Source organism: Chenopodium quinoa, unplaced genomic scaffold (assembly GCF_001683475.1).
Source record: "Chenopodium quinoa cultivar QQ74 unplaced genomic scaffold, ASM168347v1, whole genome shotgun sequence".
NCBI classification, from domain to species: domain Eukaryota; kingdom Viridiplantae; phylum Streptophyta; class Magnoliopsida; order Caryophyllales; family Amaranthaceae; genus Chenopodium; species Chenopodium quinoa.
This window is the reverse complement of record NW_018744626.1, coordinates 271,461-293,741: the sequence shown is the minus strand read 5'-3', so window position 1 is coordinate 293,741 and position 22,281 is coordinate 271,461. Positions and strand designations below refer to the sequence as shown.

Here is a 22,281-nt window from a genome sequence, read left to right as displayed (position 1 = left end):
GATTGATGGATTTTAGGGAACAAAAATTTATGATTGCTGAACATAATCAATTGTATTCCACATTCTAATTGTGAATTGTGACATATTGGAATAATATAGTCCTTGCTCATAACAGTATCCGAATTTCATTCAGGAATGAGGAGATAGAGGGATAATTAGTCCCTCCATCTTCCCCCCACCCACCCAAGTGATGGGGGGTTCGATTCCTCACAAGTCATAACCCCATTCCTATGATAGGGTGGGGGCCCTCTACATAATTTAGCGTTAAAAAAATATATATTTAAAATTCTTTTAACTATTAACTTAATTGACTTTCCAACTCTCTTAGCTCTTATAAAAAATAAAAATATATAGGAATCTTGAGATTTTAACTCAATATAAAATAATTTAATGAATTTTATTACGATCAACTTTGTCTTTGAGTACTCGTATTCATATATTTACTACTAATGTAATACGGAGTATCACGTAAATGTAGAGTTAAGGTAATGTTTAGGGACTAAAGTTTTTTATTTTTCACCTTTTGGGACCTAAATTTTTTTCTTTCACCCTTTGGGACCTAAGAAAGAATTATAGTTGAAAAAATTAACTATGGTTAAGTGGTGGGGCCCATTAATTATTTTAGGTTCTGATTTAATTATTTACAAAAGAGAACTTATTTTTTATAAAATTGTGTTAGGTGTTTTTAGTTTTTTACTCCAAAAAAAATTACTCAAAAGGTGTCTTTTCAACTCCACTCTTCATCATCAACCTCGACTACCCTGTTTGTTCTCCCTTTCAAAAAAAAAAAAAAAAATGAAGCTTTGAAGGCGATTTTGGTGTAGATTATTAACGGTTTTTCAAGCATCTTAGCACAAGTAAGTTATCTATTTTTTTTTTTGTTAAAAAAAAAAAACTAAGTTCTCTATGAATCTTGTACAACTAGTTTACTTCAATTTTGGTTTTTTCTCATAATTTATTGCTAGGTTTAGGGCTTATTTTTTAGACGTAGTAGAATTTTATGGGTATTCATGAATAATGATGCTGAAACTACTCCTTAATGTTGTTATAGTGTTGAATTTATGTGTTTGTTCCAATTGTATTTTAGAATTTTGAACTTCAATTTGGGGACCCCAATTTAGAAATATTGTGTTTATGCAATTGTATAGTGGACCAACAACATTATTCTAATTTCTTAAAATGCAAGGTAAGAAAACCATCTTTTTAATTCAATTATCAACATCAAATTAATGCCCTTAGAATAAATATTTGAAAAAAAAAAAAATCAATTTGAATATTTTTAACTACATCTATGACTTCACCAATTCATACGCTGAAAAACTTTATTGATGAAGAGAAAAAAAAAAACTTAAAATAAATTGAACTATTGGATGGATACAGTATGATCGAAGAAGGCTTGATTCAATGTTTGGATGTTGGATATTGTTGCTTTTGGATGACGAATGTTGTTGTGTTTGTTTTGGATTTCTGTGTTGTTGTTTGCTATTTTTTTTTTTTTTTAAAGAGTTTTAAAGTTGATATTCACAATCTACTTTTATTTTATTTGGAAATACTTTACTTTTTTTTAATTTAGTCCCTAATTGTTAGCTTAACTCCGTAAATGTATTACGGGGTAATTGGTATCGAGTACTAATAGTACATTAACATGTAGTCAAGTATGTAAAGTCTTTTGGTTGATTCTTTCAGTTATACCAATCGCAAGCCCTTCATCAACTAACCAACTCCATTAGCAAAGAAGAGGAGCTTCAAAATTTGCAGCAAGATAAACGAGCAGAAAATGGCGGGAATTTCAACACTTCACCTAAACCCTAACCCTAGCCTGAAATTCAATCACCAAATTCACACTTCATTGAATCAGAAAAACCAGCTATTCTCAATTTTGCCGTCGCCCAGAAAAATCAAACGCAGAAATGGGGGTAATTTAGGGATTTGCGCAGTGTGCGCAACCCATAGTTTCGACGTAGTGGTGGTTGGAGCTGGAATAATTGGGCTGAGCATTGCCAGAGATCTCCTTCTTCGCTCTAATCTCTCTGTCGCCGTCGTTGACGCCGCCGTTCCCTGCTCCGGTGCTACCGGTGCCGGTATATTTTTACCCTCCACTACTTTTATTTATTTATTGTTTCTTTGATTTTGCAGAATTTTTAGTGATATAATGTTGTATTATCAATGTTGGATCAGCTAAATGCTTAATTTCTTGTTAGTTGATTTTGTTATGAATGTTGTGTCAAAATTAACATTTATGTTCAATTACCTTATCTATTTCTCCCTAATTTGTATGGGCAAAGTATAATTTACGCGCTTTTTAATGTTTGAGTGTAGCTGATGATAAAGTAAATTATTGGGATTATGTTTTAGTTTATGAGAGTGAAACAATGGTGCATACTTTTAGGGACAAGGAGAGTAGAGGCGAAGCGAGGTTTGGACCATGATGGATCCAACCAAAATATGAACCTAAAATAATAGTGAACTTACTAAATATTAAAATAGAGATATGCGTAATGATTGAATTATATATATAAATATATAATCAAGAGTTTGCATGCTTAGGCCTTTTAGTTGCCTCGCCATGGAAAGAATGATTATAATATATAAGTACATGACGTGTGCCCTGACTCCGAGAGCTGTGCATTACCAAAACTTGATCAAACATTTGAGTTAGAATCTAATCCAAAAATCCAACATTTGAAAATTTGAGCCTGAACTCGAATAGTCAAGCAGATTGAATTAGATAGCATCTAGGACTTTGTACAAATTACTTCTACTCCTGCACTATTATAGAATTATTACCTAATATTCTAATAACTAGTGCTACAGACCATTATAACTGTTCTTTTCGTTCCCATAAGGCCTTTTGGAATTTCTATTTTGACTTTTTGAGTTTACTTCACTTTAGTCTTGTAGAGGATTCTTCCAAAGTTCCAAGCTCTTTTGAAGCTCCTTTATCTTGTCATATCCTTTTGTCAAAATTTTAATATTGATAGACATGCCTAGAATTTAGGATTGAATGAATGATATCACAGATTCATCGTTGTAGCTTGATAATTGACTTGCTACAGGTCAGGGCTACTTATGGATGGTGCACAAAACTCCTGGTACTGAAGTATGGGATCTTGCTATGAGAAGCCGAAAATTGTGGGAGTTGTTGGCAGATAATGTTCAAGATCAAGGCTTTGATCCCTTGGAAACATTGGGCTGGAAAAAAACAGGTATTAAACATTTGTATGCTAATTACCCATTTTTACTGTAGTATAGTTGTATTTTTTTGAAGATCTTTTAATTTTAATGTGCATGGGCAATGTGCAATCTTATTTCTTATAAGAATATTCAATACATAAAATGATGCTACCACTTAATATCTTACTCAGATTACCTAATATCTTGCCAACATTGCTAATATGCATTTGTATAACCATTAAGTAGTCTTGTAAGCCGTATTATTAAACAGTCCCAAATTAAAATTTACCAGCTTGTGTTGTCTATGGGGTTGTTTGTGTGTGTGTGTGTTGGGGAGGAAAAGAGGTGGGGGTGATGGCGTTGGCAGTCTGAAGCTTTATTATTCCTGAGCTTCAATTGGTACGTAAACTGACATTTTTATTGAGCATGGTGTTTATCTGAATCATCACTACCCTAGGCAGCAGCTAACTTCTTATATATGCCCTCATTATGTTGTCATGGTTTTAGGTCTCTGTTAGTTTCAGAAGTAAATCTGTATGATGCCTGATCTCTCATACCTTGCCAAAAAGGGGCAGGTGTAAACTTTAAGTGTGGGTGTATCTCCCTTTTAAGTCATGGACTCCACTTAAGTGTCTAATAATCTAGATATTGCATAAAAAGGCCGTGACATCACTTGATATATTGATTATTGGTATTGCCTATTTGTGTTATACTTTGGATGAATGGTGCTGGTGTCTTTTTTATGTTAGGAAGCTTGTTAATTGGTAGAGCAGAAGCAGAGTTAAATCAATTGAAGAGGCGTGTACAAGAGCTATCTAAGGCTGGGGTAAGGGCAGAGTACTTGTCGCACGATGATCTAGCTAATAAGGAACCCGAACTCGGAATTAACCAGCAAAGTGGTGCTGCCTTTCTGCCTGATGATTGCCAATTGGATGCTTATCGTACAATGGCATTTATAGAAAAGGTTTGTGCAGTCATCTTAGATCCTGATGAGGATTTTGTTGGTGGTTGTTACTTCTTTTCTACAACCTATCACCAATGTATAGCTTGACTTAATTGGTTATGGTCCATTCCTTCATTATCAGGGTAACAGGCTCTTTAAGACCCTAGGCAGATATGCAGAGTTCTATCGTGATCCAGCTGTACATTTCATAAGGTCTTTTCCAAATTTCCAGTGTTTCTTCTTTCTTTCCAGAACTAGGAACAGCATATTGTGGTATGAAAATGAAATTTGAGATGTAATGATCTTATATTCTATATACATTCAGATCAAATGGAAAAGGAAAAATTGACGGTATCAAAACTCAAAAGAACACATTATATGGCCGAAAAGCAACTATAATAGCAGCTGGTTGTTGGACTGGATCTTTGATGGACAAGCTGCTTCAGGATTCACACATCGTATTACATGTTCCCATTAAGCCTCGGAAGGTGAGAATTGTTGATAATTAGAAACAAGATTAGTAACAGGCTAGCAGCTAATACTTACCGATATCTCTGGAGCATGAATGTAACTTAAGTGTTGATGCCAATTAGTTTTACTACGCATATATTTGGAATCTTGCATGTGTTTATCCGATGTGTAACAAATTGGCTTAGAAACCTATTGTTGGCATGTTGCTTCTCAGTGGGTACTGGCCTATTCTGCAATGAACCAGCTATATGAAGAGCGAAGCTAGAGTTACTTGTAAATCAGTAAAATGAAAGATAATTGCTATGACCAAAGGGAAAATGAGGAGAGAGAAAGTAATCCAGAAATTGGAAGGTTTTCTTCGTTTTGTTTACCCGTTGGGAGAGTGAAACAAGCAAGTCAAAAACTTAGCCTATCTATCAGCTGTTCTGCTTCTAGAACTCTCAATCAAATTCCTCTTTTTGTTCTGGCCTCCTGTCCAGTTATGATAGTACATAACATGTCCCTAAAGTTTATCTTGTTCATAAATGTTGAAATTACTTTCCATGCAAGATATGCTTCCTTTATTTATTTTTTCTAGAATTCGTTCACAGGGTTTTCTTTTGAACCTAGAGAACTTTGATAACCTTGATATTAGGCATGGTCTAATGGAAGCTGGTTATGTTGATCATCAAAAATCCGTCATATCTGAATCAGAGGGGGTTGATCTTGATCGTAACGAAGCCTTGTCTGTTTCAATGACTGTAACAAGAGATGCATGTGGGAATCTTCTTATTGGTAATTTTTTTGTTCTTGGGTTTATTTTACACTGCCTTCTCATGTTACACTTTTTTCTTTTCATAATCTTCACAATAATGTGGCATGTTTTTATATTTCATCCTTCTATTGCCCTATGACTTCAGGAAGCAGCCGACAATTTGCTGGATTTAACACTGAATTGGATACATTCATTGTTGATCGCATATGGGAACGTGCTCAACAATTTTTTCCCGCTTTGAAAGAATTCTCAGTCAAAAACTTGAGTGAACAAATGAATGTCAGAATTGGATTACGCCCTTACAGTAAGTCATCTTTAAGGATACCAAGATGAAGTAATCCCATCTGAGATTGTAAATAATTCTTTTATGTCAAATTATTGTACTGATATGCTTGTTCCTTCTCCAGTGCCTGATGGCAAGCCGGTTATTGGCCCGGCACCTGGTATTCCCAATCTTTTCCTTGCAAGTGGACATGAAGGAGGAGGACTTAGCATGGTAATATTCTCCTTTGATCTCGCCTTAATACACTGATAGAAATGTAACTCTTTTGAATGATTTTTTATTGTCAGGCTTTAGGAACAGCTGAAATGGTCACCGACATGGTGTTGGATAATCCATTGCAACTTGATTGTAAGCCTTTTTCTGTTGAAGGTCGATGCTGCTGATCAACTAGTAGTTAAGTTCCATTCAACGCTGCATGTCTGCCTGGTATAGTGGTATTTATTGTGTATTGAAGGTTTCTATTAGGAGGGCTCTCATAAAATGCTACCTTGTTATCTCAAGTTATGGGGTTTGTAAGATACTTCGTATATATGTATATATAGCTTTTATTTTGGGTTACATATTTGTTTTATATTTTTTGCAGCTTTAAAATATTTTATATCTCACAAATAAATAATGCAAAAAATATGAAACAAAAGTAGTAAATACAATACATTGACTTTGTAATACCTTTGAAATTAAATTTCCTCATTTTAACATGCACTTTTTGCCCTTATAAAATATAGAGTTAGGTAATAATTAAGATATTACCGCTATCGTAATAACGACTAACGTTTTTCAAAGTACATAGTGTCTTACAACTAATAAACAATAAATAAATAACTTAAATAGAGTAGAAGTTTAATAAAGCGATAACAGATAACCGTCGATATCGTCATGCTTTTAGTATTCATTGCTTTAAGTTATTCAGTCTCACTACTCGCCCTAAAATGGGTCATCGTAGGTTGATGCAAAGAAAAATCAAACACAAACTACAAAGTATGAATTAGTAAAACTGTGTATATATGTATCTATAAAACTAATACACTAACATGATAATCCTAACAATGGAAATAAACTAGATTAGACTCGGTGCGTGGTATGATTTTAAAAATTTTATTATTATGCATAAAAATTAGTTTTTATCATTTGTGTAAAAAAAAAGGAGTTGTGCCAGTCAATGCGTTTTTTCATGTACTAGTTGAGGGGTACATGTGTAATTTCCTCACCAAACAATAAATGTGAGTTGCAAACAGTAATTGAAACGCTGACCAAAAGTATTGAATAAATGACCACACTTTTCAATATATTTACAGAAATGCCACCAAATTAAAAAAAAATCGTTTATCTAGCAGATAGACTTGTATTTGCCTGTAAAAATGAGTGGCAATTATAAACTTAAATGACGAATTTGCCCCTTTGAGATAAGTGGAATGTAATCGAGCCAAAGAAACTTGTATGTTCACTTTTCTCACTCAAGGCAATTAATTTGTGATTTTGTGCTCATTTTGAGTCTCACCTGACAAACCCCAACACAACACAATGGCGATCGCAAGTCTCCAGCGTCTCTCCACCCACCTTCACCGCACCACCGCCACTTCCTCCACTTTCTCTCTCCTCTCCAAATCCCTCCTTTCCCGCACCACCACCACCACCTCCGCCGCCGCATCCACCGGCGGCACAAAGAAAGTCTCCGATCGAATCGTCAAGCTCTTCGCAATCGATTTAGACGGCCACAAGCGCGAAATCATCGGTCTCACCGGCCAAACCCTACTCAAAGCCCTAACTAATCACGATCTAATCGACCCTGCTTCTCATCGTCTTGAAGATATCGAAGCTTGTTCTGCTGAATGCGAGGTTCATATTGCTCAAGAATGGCTCCAGAAGATTCCTGCTGCTTCGTATGATGAACAGTATGTCCTCAAAAGGAATCAGCGAAACCGTGTTCTTAACAAGCATGCTAGGTTGGGTTGTCAGGTTGTTCTCTCGCAGGAGCATCAAGGTATGGTTGTTGCTCTTCCTGAGCCTAAGCCTTGGGATACTCCTTAATTTTCCCCAATTTTATTAGGGTTTGTGGGGTTGGAAATGTAAGCATTTTAAGGTTTCCTTTTGTTGTTACTTGATTTTGATAATAAGGATTTGATGCAATTGGGATGCGTTATTCTGGTTTCTTGTTGTTGCTATGATGACGACGATGGGGAATTGTTGTTGACAATGTGGAATTTTTTTTGCAAGTTCCGATTAATATTTGCTGAATTATTGAGCTTTGGAATTTATTTATTTGCAATATTTTGTTTTATATTATGTTTGCTGGAATTGCTATTGCTTAGAACTTATGCTATAATTATGGTGAATTGCTGAGTAGATTGGTTGTAGGAATTGGGTTCATAGTCGGAGCCCGTATAAGGGCTGTTTTGAATGGAGATTGTATGCAACTGGCAAAAAATTTGTGAACTTAATTGTTTGAAGTGAAGAGGACTGAATTTCGTAATGCTGTCATGTTTTGTATAATTTTATCAAGTTTTGAGGATGGACTCGATTAGCTTATTTCCATTACCTATAGCTTGGTATGAGACTATGAGATGTGTGGTGATACACTCAATTTTATTAAGGATAAACATTACTACCTATTTTACATTATTAGCCTTTCCAACTCTATGGTAACAATAGGTGTTACCCTCCTAAATCCCCAATTTGATTTAAGGGATCTTTTTAATAGCTATACCAAACGATTAATAATGGAAACAGTTAACATAACCCTTTCTTATTTGTTTCCATTCCATTTTCTATTCTAAGTTCATACCAATATGCACTTTGGGAGTTTTGTGGGTTTGTTGGGGGTAGAGATTGTGTTGATTTAGGCTTCTTGAAGAAGTTTTGGGTCTCTTAGAAATGTGATTTGAACTGCTGGCATTTGAAGTTTTCTGTACTGGATGTTATTTACTGTAATAGCTTTAGTAAAAATACTTCGGGAGTTTTGTGGGTTTATTGGGGGTAGAGGTTGTGTTGATTTAGGCTTCTTGAAGAAATTTTGGGTCTCTTAGAAATGTGATTTGGACTGCTGGCATTTGAAGTTTTCTGTACTGGATGTTATTAACTGTAATAGCTTTAGTAGAAATGAGAAACTACATCTTACTGAATTGGGAAAAGGATCATGTGAAAAGTGGTTTTGAGCAATGAAATTTAGTTACCATGGTCCATGGTGCCCATAAATAAATAATGAAAATCTAAGATGATATAAGTGCCTACATCTTAATGGAAGGAAAAGCTGTAACACAGAGTAAGTAATATTGTAATAGACTAGCTTTAGGTGAGGCGCTTTGGGAAGTTTAGTCTCATTAGGTTAATAGTCTTTAGCTTAGTATAAATAGAGGGAGAGGGGAAAGGAAAAGGTGGGCAGATATTTGTATTGAAGGGAACCCTTAGAGAGTCATGGCCTAAAGCCATTATGAAAGTGATAGCCTAAAGCTATTAACCTATCCTTTTGTAACCTTTCAGCCATTATCAATCAAAATATAAAGCTTTCACCTTTTTTAATCTTTAGTATTCATATAATATATACAATCAGAAGATCAGTTCATTACAAATACCCTTTATGTTCTGAAGAAGTTTGGCATTGTGTTTTTAAGTGTTAACATAGATTGATCCTTTCCTCTTAGTCTGTTTACTCTTCAGTGGAGAATCCAATGTGGGTCATCATTAAGTGAAATTATCGTGGAAAAATGTTGTTTGCTTCATAAGCTTGCAGAGGACTAGAGGTACATTTGTGGTCAATCTGAAGTATTATCTTGAAGATGATCTTGAATAGCCTATACTTTTTGCTAGACCAGGGAACTTGATGTATTTATTCAAATATTGGAAGAAATTAGTGCTCATATCTTGAGGAATTAGAGGCTACAGTAAATTTTTGTTTGAGTAGTATAATTATGCTGTGGGATGTTTTGCTCCTTGCCAGGAAATACGAACGCACAATGATCTAGTTTGATTACACTTTTATAGAAGTTATGACATTATTATCAGTTGGCCCTTTTTTGATGTCATAACAAGGTTGTTTTTCTAGAAATTGTTTGTTGGAATTTTGTCTGGCTTTTGATGAGTAATCTGTGTCAGTCATCTTAATCTATGCAAGGGAAAATTTAATGGGTCTTTTTGAGTCCTTGACCTATGTGTGGCTATTGTTGGGCAGAAATTTGAGCTGCCTGTGCTAGCCTTGTCACTTTTCGAAGTGACTCGCTGAGCAAAGCACTTGTACTTGAAGCCTAAGATGTGTTCCCCAATTCCTTTCAGAAGCCCAAGGTGCTGCTTAGAAATGCATGCCAATGCATTTTTAATGAGGTGCACTAAGGCACAATAACTGCACTAAGTTCGCAAGATCCCTACTGTGTGCAAGGATACAACCTCATTTTATGAACAAAATATTTTATTTTAAGAACTGGCCTTGCTTCAATTAGGTGCTTACCTCACCCCTGTGCTTTCTGCTTAGGATTAGGACCCTGTTGCCCGAAAAACACTGCAGGACCAATACAAGCTAAATTATTTTGGCTTACAATTAAGGAAAGTTGTTGGAAGTTCCAAATTAGCTTGAGTTACTGAGGTGGCACGGCATTAAGAATATCCTTGAAACTTAGAAGTCTTATCTAATCTATTTCAAGTACTTCGGTCTTGTGCTGTTGTGCATATGATGTACTGAGCAGTTGTTTGTGCCTTTACGTAATTTGAATGTGTTTATTCCACCACTTTCTTTCTGCATTTGTCCTTGACCATCCTTTAAAGGGGAGGAGACTGTTTAGTCATAGAAGAGTGAAAGACACATGAACTTAAGATGCTCAGGAAGCCTCAGCAGGGTATAGACTGCCCTGATTGTTTTTACAGCTTGTTTGGTTGAAACCATGAAATTGAGAGAGGTTAGGAATGGATGGTTTTAGGCTCTTTTATTGCAGCTTTTGAAATAAAAGTATTGAAGTTTGTCCTGCTACAGCCCTCAAAACCTTTTAGGCTTATATTTCCCTACTGAGCTACTGGAGTCTGAATTTCTGTGACATGAATGGGCAACTAAGACGAACATGCTATTGAAAATCTTCCTCATTAGCTGCAATTTAAGTTGATTGAATTGATTATAGGCTCTTCTATTGCAGCTTCTGAAATAAGACTATTGAAGATTATCCTTCCACAGCCCTCAAAACCTTTTAAACTTTTATTTCCCTACAGTGCTATTGAAGTCTGAAGTTCTGTGACATGAATGGACAATTTAAACAAATATGCTATTGAAAATCTCCTCATTAGCTGCTATTTCTGATGATTGAATTAGGGTGCCAGCAGTCACAGCTTCATTGACTTTCCCATATCCTTTGTTCTCATTCAAAACATGCCATCTAATAGGAGATACAAGGTTTTAGCGTTTCCATCTAGTAAATCTGTTCTGACTTCTGAAGAGAATATTTAGCATGCATGATTTATCGTTTAGGAAGTTTGTATATCGCATGCTATTTGATGTCAACTAAACAACCTGAGTATTCTCTTTTGATTGTCAATTGCATAATGATTTATTCTTGCAATGGTTGCTGTCATTGCCATGTTGGATCACATATGCTACCAGTCAAGTTCCACCTTTTTTTTTGTCCTAAAACTGTAAATGATCTTGGCTTTGTGTTTCCCATCTTCCCTTTTAATTGTTGAGTTACTAGATGAGACATTATACAGTTACAAAAATAAATCACTTTGTCTTTCGAAGGTCATCCCATTTTCTCTTTTAGAGACAGAGAGAACCATAGTCTTTGTTATAGATGTATCACAATAACCAGACAGTATTTGTTTAGATTAGTTAGATTTTTCAGAGAAAGTCGTCCTAGTCCAAGGTGTATACTAATTTAGGACGTTTTCAAACAAGAGAAAATAGCAATACAGTTATTTTGGTACAAAGTCTTCAACCAGGAGATAATGACGAGTTTGAATCCAACTTATGTGACTTATAGACTATGGCCTTGTTTGGCAATAAGCTTTTAGCCAGTAGTTGTTTGCATTAATTGTTTAGACTAGCATATTGTAATAAGCTATATGTGTAAAAGTGTTGTAAATAACCATGAGTTTCATGTAAGATTTGATTCCAACTTGCTTGTGTTTTTCAACTTTTTACCTCCATTTTTTTTCTCCTTTTAGTGAAGGTACTAAATGAATCTTTTAATCATTTGATGAGATTTGATCCCATATTTTAGGTGTCATTTCACAAGACTTAGACCAACTACAAAAGTTTTTCGAAATTGCATTGCGTTAACAGACCTAGTGGTAGATCTAATATGGTAGCAGACCAACTTTAAAACAGCCTCGCAATAGCCATATAATTTATCCAAATGATCCAATTTTGTGTATTATTAGACTTTAAATAACCTATGGGAAACATATTTGGAGCTAACAAGGTTATGTGTCAAGGTGCTTCGTGGTCAGAGCACTAAATAACCAATTTTGTCTCATGATTTTGCGGCTTTGCTCCCCTTGTAATCATGTCCTATAATAATTTTGTTAAGTCTTACCTCGTCTCTTTGAAAATGCCCCTAGGACAATCCAAGGCTCTATCCCTATTACCATTTAATGATGTTTTTTTGGAAACTTGTTTTTTTTCGGCTCATGTTGGATAGGATTTGCCAAAAAAAAAAAATTGTTTTAGACAACAAACTTTGCATAAGAGCTGAGCAAAAAAAAATTTTGCTCATTCTCTCTCTAGCCACTTTCTCTCTCTTCCCAACCAATTTGCTCATGAGCATTTTTGGTGTGGAAATTTTATCCCTCTAGTGACAAAAAAATAATTAAATTGCTCATGAGCATATTTTATTTTGCTCATTGATGTAGGAACATTTCTACCATTTTTGCTCATTAATTTTGGATGAATGCTGGAGCCCATGAGATTACTATTCATTATAAAATTGGCTCATCTTATGAGCAGATTCTGAAATGCTCATAAGCATTTTTCATTTTCCTCATTGATGTACAATTCACGAATTAATCATGCAAAAAAGGGTAGACTTTGCTACATAGTGACGAGTTCCACCCATCTTTTAATTACCTCTATAAAAACCTAAGTATGTTACAGGAAAGCCCGAAGGCCATTACCTCTATAAAAACCTAAGTTAATTCAAATATGTTAGTAACAAAAAACTTTGAATTTTCCTAAGACAAAACCTTTCTTACTCAACTCGAATTAAGAAGTACGAGTACTTTAATTTTGGAAGTTGAGGTAAGCCTTATTTCATCATTAGAGTTAAAGCTAAAATAAAGGAGTAGTACTCCGTACTTAAAATATGTGCACCCAAGTGCACCAACATTTTTTGGGCTATTATTTGGGCCTGGCTTTTGAACCTCAACCTAAAATTAGGGTTGGACATCTCTTAACTTCGCAAAAAATCTCTGATTATAAAAGCTGAGCTTGTTCACTAACCTAATCATTTGTGCTCAGCATCAACCTTCAGCAGTCATCTTCTTCCCCCATTTTCTCTCTAATCCTAAAAAAGTTTCAAATTTATTTTTTTATTTTTTTTATTTTTATTTTTCAATTTTGGTTACAAACTCAATTTCTTAATAGTTACAGAATCAAAAGCAAGGTAGCTTCTTGTTTGGATTTCGAAATTATTTTACAATCCAACCAATTTTTCCTGAATCGGAGCCTTGCAAAACCCTAATTTATCAGTATCACTCGCCTGAATTTGATTCCCTCTGATCTTTCGGGCCCTTATATACTGAACATTTCATCAATCTAATCTGTAAATTTTAGGGTTCTTCATTTTGTTTTTTGATCAGCAAACGCACTCTGTCCCATAACCATTTTCCATGTTTTGAGGCAATTTCTTCGTTTGCGAAATTAATGGAGTTTTTATCAATTTCAACTTCCAATTTACTCGCCCATTTGTTCTTCTTTCCGATGATCAAATTGGGCACATGGTTGGATTACATTTTTTATCTGACATTTTATCATTTGTTTCTGGAATATTGCTTTGAAATCTGGAAATTTGTGTTCTTGGTAATATGATTAATTAATTTAAATTTTGCACCTTTGTATAAATATAGGTACCCACTAATTAAATTCAATAATGGGTTCCTTTGATTTAAGGTGCATAAATAAAAAGCTGAATTTTATTGTTTTTGATGAAAATCAAATCAATAAATTTCAGCAGCGGCCAGACAACCGTAGAGATGGATCCACAGATGAGGTTGCTTATCATTGCTCCTTGTCTACTAATTCCTTCTCACATTTATTTTCCCAGAAAATCTAAATTAAATTAATTTCAAAAGTTTGCAAAAGTATACAACAACCAACAAACAACAAGCCGTAGTCTTAAAATGATTTGGGGTCGGCAAAAGTTTGCAAAAGTAATTTTACTAAAATGATTGTGTTCGATTCTCATTACCCTGACTTTAGACGGACTTAATCTAACGAGTTGATGGACATTCTTACAGCTAAAGCTTCTTAAGATTACAGACTTACAAAGTAAAAAGATAATCTAAGTGACTACTAATTCTTGCTTAAGAGAAGTTTGATCTTTGTGGTTAATGAACTACTTTGGAGGACAAAATGTGACAACATATCTTGGTGCTCTGCATCTGTTAAGACTTGATGAATCGTCGAAAGCGTAGGTGTATGCCTTTGGACAAATGGCCTTGAATAGATTAGCAAAGACGGTAGGCTTGCAAGTTTTAGGATCTGAAAACTCGCCTGTACAGCAGTACTTAGCAGATTGCATAGCTAAGCAAGCACTCTTACAGCCTACCACTTTTTTACCCTTTTTAACTTCCAATGCTGATGGACAACAGACATTCAGATCAGCATCGCATTTAGCAACACCACATCCAACCCCTCCCCCTACTGGTTTCATAGAGACCGGCAAGTTGAATCCATCAACGAGGCTGACATCGTAGTAATGTAGGGGAGACACTGATGAACCGAATGTCATTTCAACCACCGTAGCTGGGGGGACTCCACTTGCTCCGCGGCAGTGAATTTGACTAGCACAGTCACCAGTCTCACACTGCCCTTTTCCTTCTGCATCAAAAATGCAACCTTGCCTGCCCCATAACCTTCCTGCCCATTTGTCAGGCAGGTCAAGAACAACTTCCTCGCCGCTGTTGAGCTTGAACCCACCATCTTTAGGATTTTGCTGACCCGGGTTTCCTAAGATCCCTGGCCACAACTCTTCATTACAGTTGTTCACTATTATCAACTGAACAGCTGCATCTGTAATCGAAAAAACAGTCAGTCTTTTTTTGTACTGTAAAAAACAAACATGTTAATGAAAGAACAAGAGGCAATATTTACAACAAAATATACCTGTAATAGAGATTAAAACTAACAGATAAATGAAACAAGAAGAAAGACAAAGGTTTTTCATAGCTTAGCTTTGGAATTTGGTACGTTCAACACTAAGTTGAGGTAGTGATTGGGAAAACTTTACATAGAGTTCTGCTTCACTCCACTCACAAAATTTTCATATTTATGGGTGAAATAACTTGAGACAATCTTCCAGAATTGAATATCTTTGTATCACTTCGATGTATTTTTAAATCCACTTTTCTTCCTTTATCTCTCCATCTTTTTTCTTTTCTAGTATAATATTGGTGCCTTATTCTTTGATGATCATTATTTGAAATTGCAAAAAAAAAATCCATTTTGAGAAAATGGGAATTTATCCATTGCTTCCAAGACAAGGTGCTCACTATTTCATTTCTTAGTCATCTAAAGATTAGAGAAGAAAAGGAAGTATACTCCCAACTTTAATAGGATTAGTAAAATAATCACAACTTTCATTTAAGGACCTGTTCTTAAGCTGAACTAAATTTTTATGAAAGAAGAAATTAGGAATTGGAATGAATTGATTAGAACTGAATTGGAATGAATTGATTAGAGCTGAAATCTCATTATTTGTCTTTTTTCGGTTCAATTAATACTTTTTGAGAAAGATGACCTTCAAATCTTTGAGTCTTTGAAGAACAATTATTATAACCTGTTTATATTTAGAAAATTTACATTGATATAAATTTTACTCGTATTTGTTTTAATTAACGACAATGTAAGTTCAAAAAAAATAATTAGTTTTTGTTAATAAGGCTAAAGGCAGAATGTATATCGTGAGTGATTACATAAAATATTTAACGCTTCTATTTGTTTTCTCGAAAATTATTTGTATTTTCTATACCTAGATATATAAAGTGAAATATGATGTCTCGAATTTTCCATATCCATTTTGTCTGCCCACATGCACAAAGGAATTTAATGGTTGCTTCTTCCATGGGTTATACTTATAAACTAATCACCAAGTACTGCAAAGTCTATAGATTCGAAAGAACCATGCTACTATCTAGTGGAAGCCGAAAGTTGAACTAATTATCTTACTACATATTTTTAACCTGGTTAAAGTACAAGGTTAGACTGTTAGAGCAAAGTATTTGTTACGGTCCTGGAGTACTGTACTCACTAGGTATGTTGTTTTTCAGTGTATCCGTGTATTACAAGCTAGGTTAAACCCGTCCAATAAATACACGGTTGTTCAATAAATTTAATGACAACAAAACTATAGAGATGGTTTAAAAAAAATAAAGATTTATGGTTTGTTTTGTTCACCTTAATTTTAGCTCAGTTCAATTCAACCCAGTTCCTAATTTCCTTCTCTCGTAAACAATTCATTTTAGTTCTATTCAATTCAATTTAGTTCAGTTCAGCCCCAATCAGTTTAATTCAGTTATTTTCAGTAAATCGAAATAGGCCTAAATAGACTAATTATCACACCGTATGAAGTATATTATAAAAATAGCTAAATAATCATAATGACTCAATATTTTTTAGAAATTTAGTTTAGATTTTATATAAAATGATATAAAATACAAAAACAAATGTTACCATTTAGATAAAATTCTTTTTTCTAATAACAATAATCTTGTAAAAAAACAAGTACTATTAGAGGGAAATTTTTTAATGTAACATTGTCAAATGTCCTCCTTGATTTCGCCTTTATATAAATATATATATATATATATATATATATATATATATATATATATATATATATATATATATATATATATTTTGAAATAGCCTTTATATATTATATTGTGTAATGAAACTAGGTAATTCCCAAATTCCTTGATCGTCATCCTACAATAGGGGCTTCGGCCCCAAGGGCACATGTCAATATGTCATAGGCAAGTAAAGGATAAATTGAACGTTTAAAAGAAAATTGAATGGTTCCACCAACCCAATTGGAGTCCCGGAGGATACTAGGATCCATAATAAACATCTCGGCAATTTTTATGTTCAGGCCAAAAAAAGTCAAAAATTGCCAAAATTGAAGCCTATAATCCACGCTTTTTGAAGAATTTTAAAGGTTTCGGTACCCGGTGTCGAAAAGTCTTGAGATAGTAGGGGATACATCTCGTGGACATATAATGCCGTTTGAAACTCTATATCATCATTATATGTTGTCATAAATGTCCTGACAGACTTGAGTTTATTAAATTGATGCAAGTTGTAAACGGATAAATTGAACGTTTAAAGGATAATTGGATGGTTCCACTCACCCAAGTGGATTCCCTGAGGGTATTAGGATCCATGGTTAACATCTTGGCAACTATTATTTTCGGGCGAAAAGATGTCAAAAATTGTCAAATTGAAGCCTATTATCCACGCTTTTTGAAGAATTTTGGAGGTTTAAGTACCCGTTGTCGAAAAGTCTTGAGATAGTAGGGGATGTATCGTGGGGTCATATAATGGCGTTTTAAACCCTATATGATCATTATATGTTATCATAAATGTCCTGATAGACTTGAGTTTATTAAATCGATGCAAGTTGTAAACGGATAAATTGAACGTTTAAAGGATAATTGGATGGTTCCACCCACCCAATTGGACTTCCGGAGGGTATTAGGATCTATGGTAAACATCTCGGCCATTTTTATTTACTGGCCAAAAAAAGTCAAAAATTGCCAAAATTGAAGCCGATTATCCACGCTTTTTGAAGATTTTTTTAGGTTTCGGTACCCGATGTCGAAAATTCTTGAGATAGTATGGGATATATCGTGGGGTCATATAATGAAGTTTGAAACCCTATATGATCTTTATATGTTGTCATAAATGTCCTGATAGACTTGAGTTTATTAAATCGATGCAAGTTGTAAACGGATAAATTGAACGTTTAAAGGATAATTGGATGGTTCTACCCATCCAATTGGACTCACGAAGGAAGGATCCATGGTAAAAATCTCGGAAATTTTTATTTCCAGGCCAAAAAAAGTTAAAAATTGCCAAATTGAAGTCTATTATCCACGTTTTTTGAAGAATTTTGGAGGTTTCGGTACCCGGTGTTGAAAATTCTTGAGATAGTAGGGGATATATCGTGGGGTCATATAATGAAGTTTGGAACCATTATTGCCCATGATATGTTGTTATAAATGTCCGTCGTATACTTGAGTTTATGAAATTGGTACAAGTTGTAAACGGGTAATTTAAATTAACGATTTAAAGGCATATTGGATGGTTGTACCCACCCAAATGAACTCCCGGGGTGTATTAAGATCCATGGTAAGCATTTCGGAAATTTTTATTCTTGGTTTAAAAAAATGTCCAAAATTGAAGGTTATAATATACGATTTCGTGTCAATTTTTTACCATTTTTCAAAAATAAATTGTATGCTTGGGGGTGACATAAGGAGGTTTGAAACCATAAGACACCAATAAAGATGTCTATAAAGATCTCAATAAAGATATATATATATATATCTATACAAAACAAAATTTACTTAATCTAATTTGTCATTGATTGCAAATTTAATAAAATTCAGAGTTAAAAATATTGTGTGCTTCATACTTTATACTCCGTAATATCTTTTCTAAAGAAAATATTATTAGGATTAGGTACATTATAATACATTATAGATTTTAGAGTTGCATATTTTTTTGTATAAAGTGATTTTAATTTATTTTTATATTGATTAATTAATTGTAAATTATGCAGGGTTTGATTAATTAAGCACGCCCTTTTTTTTTTTACGGGAAGCACAGGCAATATTATTAAACATCAACTTGGCTTAAATCAGCCAAAACTAGTTCAGATACATCATGAGGATATTCCTCCAACCAAACTCTAAAATCAAAATAAGTATTACATAACTTGGCTAAGCTATGTCATTAAGCTCGCCCTTTGGAGTTTCTTCAAAGAAAAAAAATGTAAATTATGAATAAAGTAGTTGCATATTTGTAGGAGTAAAATTTGATAGTTTTTTCCGTCAATAAAAATTGATAATTTCAACTCATATTTCAATTTGTTTAATCTATGTAATAGGTTGATCATTTAAACTCATATTTCAATAACTTTAGTGTATTTAGTAAAATTGACATGATTTTAATTTAATTGGGTAAAATTGTTAACTTGAAAAAACTCGTTTAATCAATCAACTAACACAAATCACCATAACATGTTTGTTAATTAGATACATCTAGGCAATCTAGCTTAAGATGTGAAAGTTATTATTCAGTCCGTATTTGACTAACTTTCAATCATCAGGAGTTTTTTCCAATTTGACTTGGGTAAATAAACCATTAACAAAGTTAAACCTACCCATTTATGTAGGGTTATAATACACCGAGTCTTCTTATATGCTCAATGTGGTTATCTTACACTCGATTTAATTCATTAAAAATTCATTTTGTCAACTCTTAGTTTCTAGACAATAAAAAAAGATAGTCATGTACCTTCTATTTTAAACATACCAAGTCCAAAACAAGAGTATTTTACTTGTAAATTCTCAATAATTATACTACGTTATTATTAATTATATAATTAAACAACCAAAAGCATGTGATTAAGACCAAGTATTCCAACAGTTATGGACTCCATGAATTAAGAATGAGCTAGCCACGACGAAAAACGCGCCAATTCCAACTCCCTTTTAAAAAAAGATAAAATTAAATTGCATAATCTAAACCCCTTAAAACAGAAAGAGACAAGTATATATCCAACTAACTACTTATAAATCAACGACTCTTCGAAATTCTTGCCTCTTCTCCTAATTATCCTACTCAATTCTACCAATTTTCATCTTTTGCATCCAATTTTTTGGGGTACAACTTTTTTGCCCCTCATTTCACAAAAACAAAATCTCTCCCAAATTAATTTTGCCAATTTTTTTTTTTTTGTTTTCGAAACTTACTTTCCCTTTCTATTATCCTCTTTGTTTGTTGCATTTGTTCTAAAGGTCTGTTTTTTCCTCTTATCTCGATGTTCATTTCAAAGTCATCACATTAAATTTAACCATCTCCTTATTTGGAGATTGTAAAGAGATCATTATAATAATACAAAGAAAGGTACGTAAGTCAAACGTTGTTGTTTGTTTATTTGGAGGGATCTAAGTTCAAAGTAATGGATCAAGCAGAACTCAAAAGAGTTTTTCAGATGTTTGACCGGAATGGAGATGGGAAGATCACGAAAAAGGAGTTAAACGATTCTCTACAAAATTTGGGAATATACATTCCCGATAGAGAGCTTAGTCAAATGATAGAAAAAATCGACGTGAATAAGGATGGTTATGTTGATATGGAAGAATTTGGTGCTTTGTACCAAACAATAATGGACGAGAGGGACGAGGAGGAGGACATGAGGGAGGCATTCAACGTGTTTGATCAAAATGGTGACGGTTTTATAACCGTCGAGGAGTTGAGATCTGTTCTACAATCATTGGGTTTGAAGCAAGGAAGAACAATTGATGATTGTAAGAAGATGATTAGCAAGGTGGATGTTGATGGTGATGGAATGGTTAATTATAAAGAGTTTAAGCAAATGATGAAAGGTGGTGGATTTGCTGCTTTAGGTTCATAGATATTTTATTTTGTTTCGTTTTTTCTTGCTTAAGATATTTGAAGCCTCAAAAGAAAGAAAGAAAAACTAAAGGAAGATTAATATAAACAAGATTGAAGAAGAAAATTATACTTCGTATTGATTAATCCTCATTGGAGGAGGATGCATGGAAAGAGATTATAGTAAGATCTCTAATTTTTATGAAATTCATGGAAAAATTGTATTTTTGATTCTTGTATAACCTAGATTATCAATGATGGGGTTTTGTTAACATTGAGATTTGTGATAATTTTCTTCATTCTTTTTCTTTTCCTTTTCCTTTCTTTTTTAATTTTTTGTACATTAGTAACTAAAATGCTGTTAATCATAGGTACATTTTTTTTTAATATATATATAATTTTGTTTAACATGGAATAAGAATTTTTATGTTATTGAATCAATTTGTAAAACATGATAATAAGATTGAGCTATATAAACATCACCATTATTGTAATCATGGTTATGCACAAGTCACATATTGTTACTCTGTATATTATCTTATGAAGAATATATGTGTATTGTCTCTAATCGATTCTAACTAAGCTAATACGAGTTCAACCTTCAGGCCTGATTTAACTCAATCTTTGTCTCTAACCCGTGTTCAAGTAATTATACTGGTAACTGATTTGCCCATCCTTAAATCAAGTAATGATCAGTACAAGCATAATAGCCTAAAGGATCCTGGATTAGTGGATTGAAAAATCGAAAAGCCTATAGGACCAAACAGTTGACGACCCTCTTATGAAAATCAGAGGGTACACGGCGTACACCTGAGGCCCTGCAAAGCTAGGCTTAGACAGCAAGAACCGCGCAAAAAGAGTGTTTATTATCTCTAAGAACTTCAGGACCTGGAAAACAGACAAAAGGCAATCTACAACATCCATGATCTTCTAATAACTCCATCCAGTCTTACTGTAATCAAAACTCCCGAAAAGCCTTCAGAGGTTCAACAGCCAATCCTCTAGATCTGGTTATAACTGGTCATGTGAGGGATAAGGAGAAAGTAAATAACCCGCTCATGTAGTTTCATGGCAAGACATAGAATGATAGACTTCACAAAAATGGAGTAACTTTCTTTTTGTGCAGTAAAGCTTTCATTTAACTAGCAGCTAGCTATGTTAACTTGACACCCTGTCGCACGTTGAGTGTTGAATGTCGGATCTTTCAACACGACACCTAAATACGGAGTATATAGTCGCTTAATATAGATTTTTGTAAAATCTAGTGTCAGAGGATCCAACATATCAGGCACAACACCCAAATCCGGTCTAAGCAACATAGACTGCTAGGCAACTTACTTTCTCTGTGGTGAGACATAAACTACCGAGGAGGTTCAGGCATACAGCTACATGAGGTCACTACCTGGGTTTTTTTTCCAGTCAACCAATCTACTTTCTAGTATATACTCCCAAAAGTTGGAATTCTAAAGTCTTTCTACCTAAAATTAACCACTAACTACAATATCTTAAATAGTATCCAAGTAATGCCAGTTGATTCACATCCTTCATTATCTTTACACTCCCCAGTGCTACAAAACTCAGGATCCATAACATAAGTCTCCAAAGTTCATAAGATCTCAGCAAACAGCGGTACATAACACCAGTCCATCACTGTCCAATAACAAGCTAAACAATTAACCATAATCTAAGGCAAGTCATCCAGTCTATATATACATCATCACCTTCAACAAACTCCCTACCCGATCTAACCAAACTAGTAAGCATAATCTAAGGTCGGTCTTCCTGTCAATTATACATCATCACCTTCATCAAATTCCCGACCCCGATCTAACCAAACTAGAAACTGACAA

General features: G+C 34.1%; 4 protein-coding genes across 4 annotated transcripts; 3 read left to right on the top strand and 1 right to left on the bottom strand.

Annotated features, from left to right (window-relative positions):
• The first annotated feature begins 563 nt into the window (after positions 1–563).
• LOC110700279 (glycine oxidase-like) lies at positions 564–6,190 on the top strand. Its single transcript, XM_021877794.1, has 10 exons — positions 564–857; positions 1,687–2,081; positions 3,057–3,206; positions 3,924–4,138; positions 4,260–4,330; positions 4,443–4,605; positions 5,179–5,362; positions 5,488–5,646; positions 5,750–5,838; positions 5,913–6,190. The coding sequence occupies exons 2-10, from the start codon at positions 1,778–1,780 to the stop codon at positions 6,006–6,008; spliced, it is 1,431 nt and encodes a 476-aa protein (XP_021733486.1). The 5' UTR covers positions 564–857; positions 1,687–1,777; the 3' UTR covers positions 6,009–6,190.
• An 880-nt stretch (positions 6,191–7,070) lies between these two features.
• LOC110700278 (rhodocoxin-like) lies at positions 7,071–7,880 on the top strand. Its single transcript, XM_021877793.1, has one exon. The coding sequence runs from the start codon at positions 7,147–7,149 to the stop codon at positions 7,651–7,653; it is 507 nt and encodes a 168-aa protein (XP_021733485.1). The 5' UTR covers positions 7,071–7,146; the 3' UTR covers positions 7,654–7,880.
• Positions 7,881–13,741: 5,861 nt separating this feature from the next.
• On the bottom strand, positions 13,742–15,170 carry LOC110700277 (thaumatin-like protein). The gene is made up of 2 exons (XM_021877792.1): positions 14,918–15,170; positions 13,742–14,824 (listed from the first exon to the last, which is right to left on the bottom strand). Exons 1-2 carry the CDS (start codon positions 14,976–14,978, stop codon positions 14,148–14,150), a joined length of 738 nt encoding a protein of 245 aa, XP_021733484.1. The 5' UTR covers positions 14,979–15,170; the 3' UTR covers positions 13,742–14,147.
• A 4,211-nt stretch (positions 15,171–19,381) lies between these two features.
• LOC110700276 (calmodulin-like protein 3) lies at positions 19,382–22,153 on the top strand. Its single transcript, XM_021877791.1, has one exon. The coding sequence runs from the start codon at positions 19,998–20,000 to the stop codon at positions 20,451–20,453; it is 456 nt and encodes a 151-aa protein (XP_021733483.1). The 5' UTR covers positions 19,382–19,997; the 3' UTR covers positions 20,454–22,153.
• Positions 22,154–22,281: the final 128 nt, after the last annotated feature.

Coding starts and splice junctions, on each gene's coding strand:
- LOC110700279 (XM_021877794.1), top strand. CDS start 1,778: ATGGCGGGAATTTCAACACTTCACCTAAACCCTAACCCTAGCCTGAAA. Junction 2,082..3,056: donor CTCCGGTGCTACCGGTGCCG/GTATATTTTTAC, acceptor GACTTGCTACAG/GTCAGGGCTACTTATGGATG. Junction 5,363..5,487: donor ATGTGGGAATCTTCTTATTG/GTAATTTTTTTG, acceptor CTATGACTTCAG/GAAGCAGCCGACAATTTGCT.
- LOC110700278 (XM_021877793.1), top strand. CDS start 7,147: ATGGCGATCGCAAGTCTCCAGCGTCTCTCCACCCACCTTCACCGCACC.
- LOC110700277 (XM_021877792.1), bottom strand. CDS start 14,978: ATGAAAAACCTTTGTCTTTCTTCTTGTTTCATTTATCTGTTAGTTTTA. Junction 14,825..14,917: donor AGTTTTAATCTCTATTACAG/GTATATTTTGTT, acceptor TTTCGATTACAG/ATGCAGCTGTTCAGTTGATA.
- LOC110700276 (XM_021877791.1), top strand. CDS start 19,998: ATGGATCAAGCAGAACTCAAAAGAGTTTTTCAGATGTTTGACCGGAAT.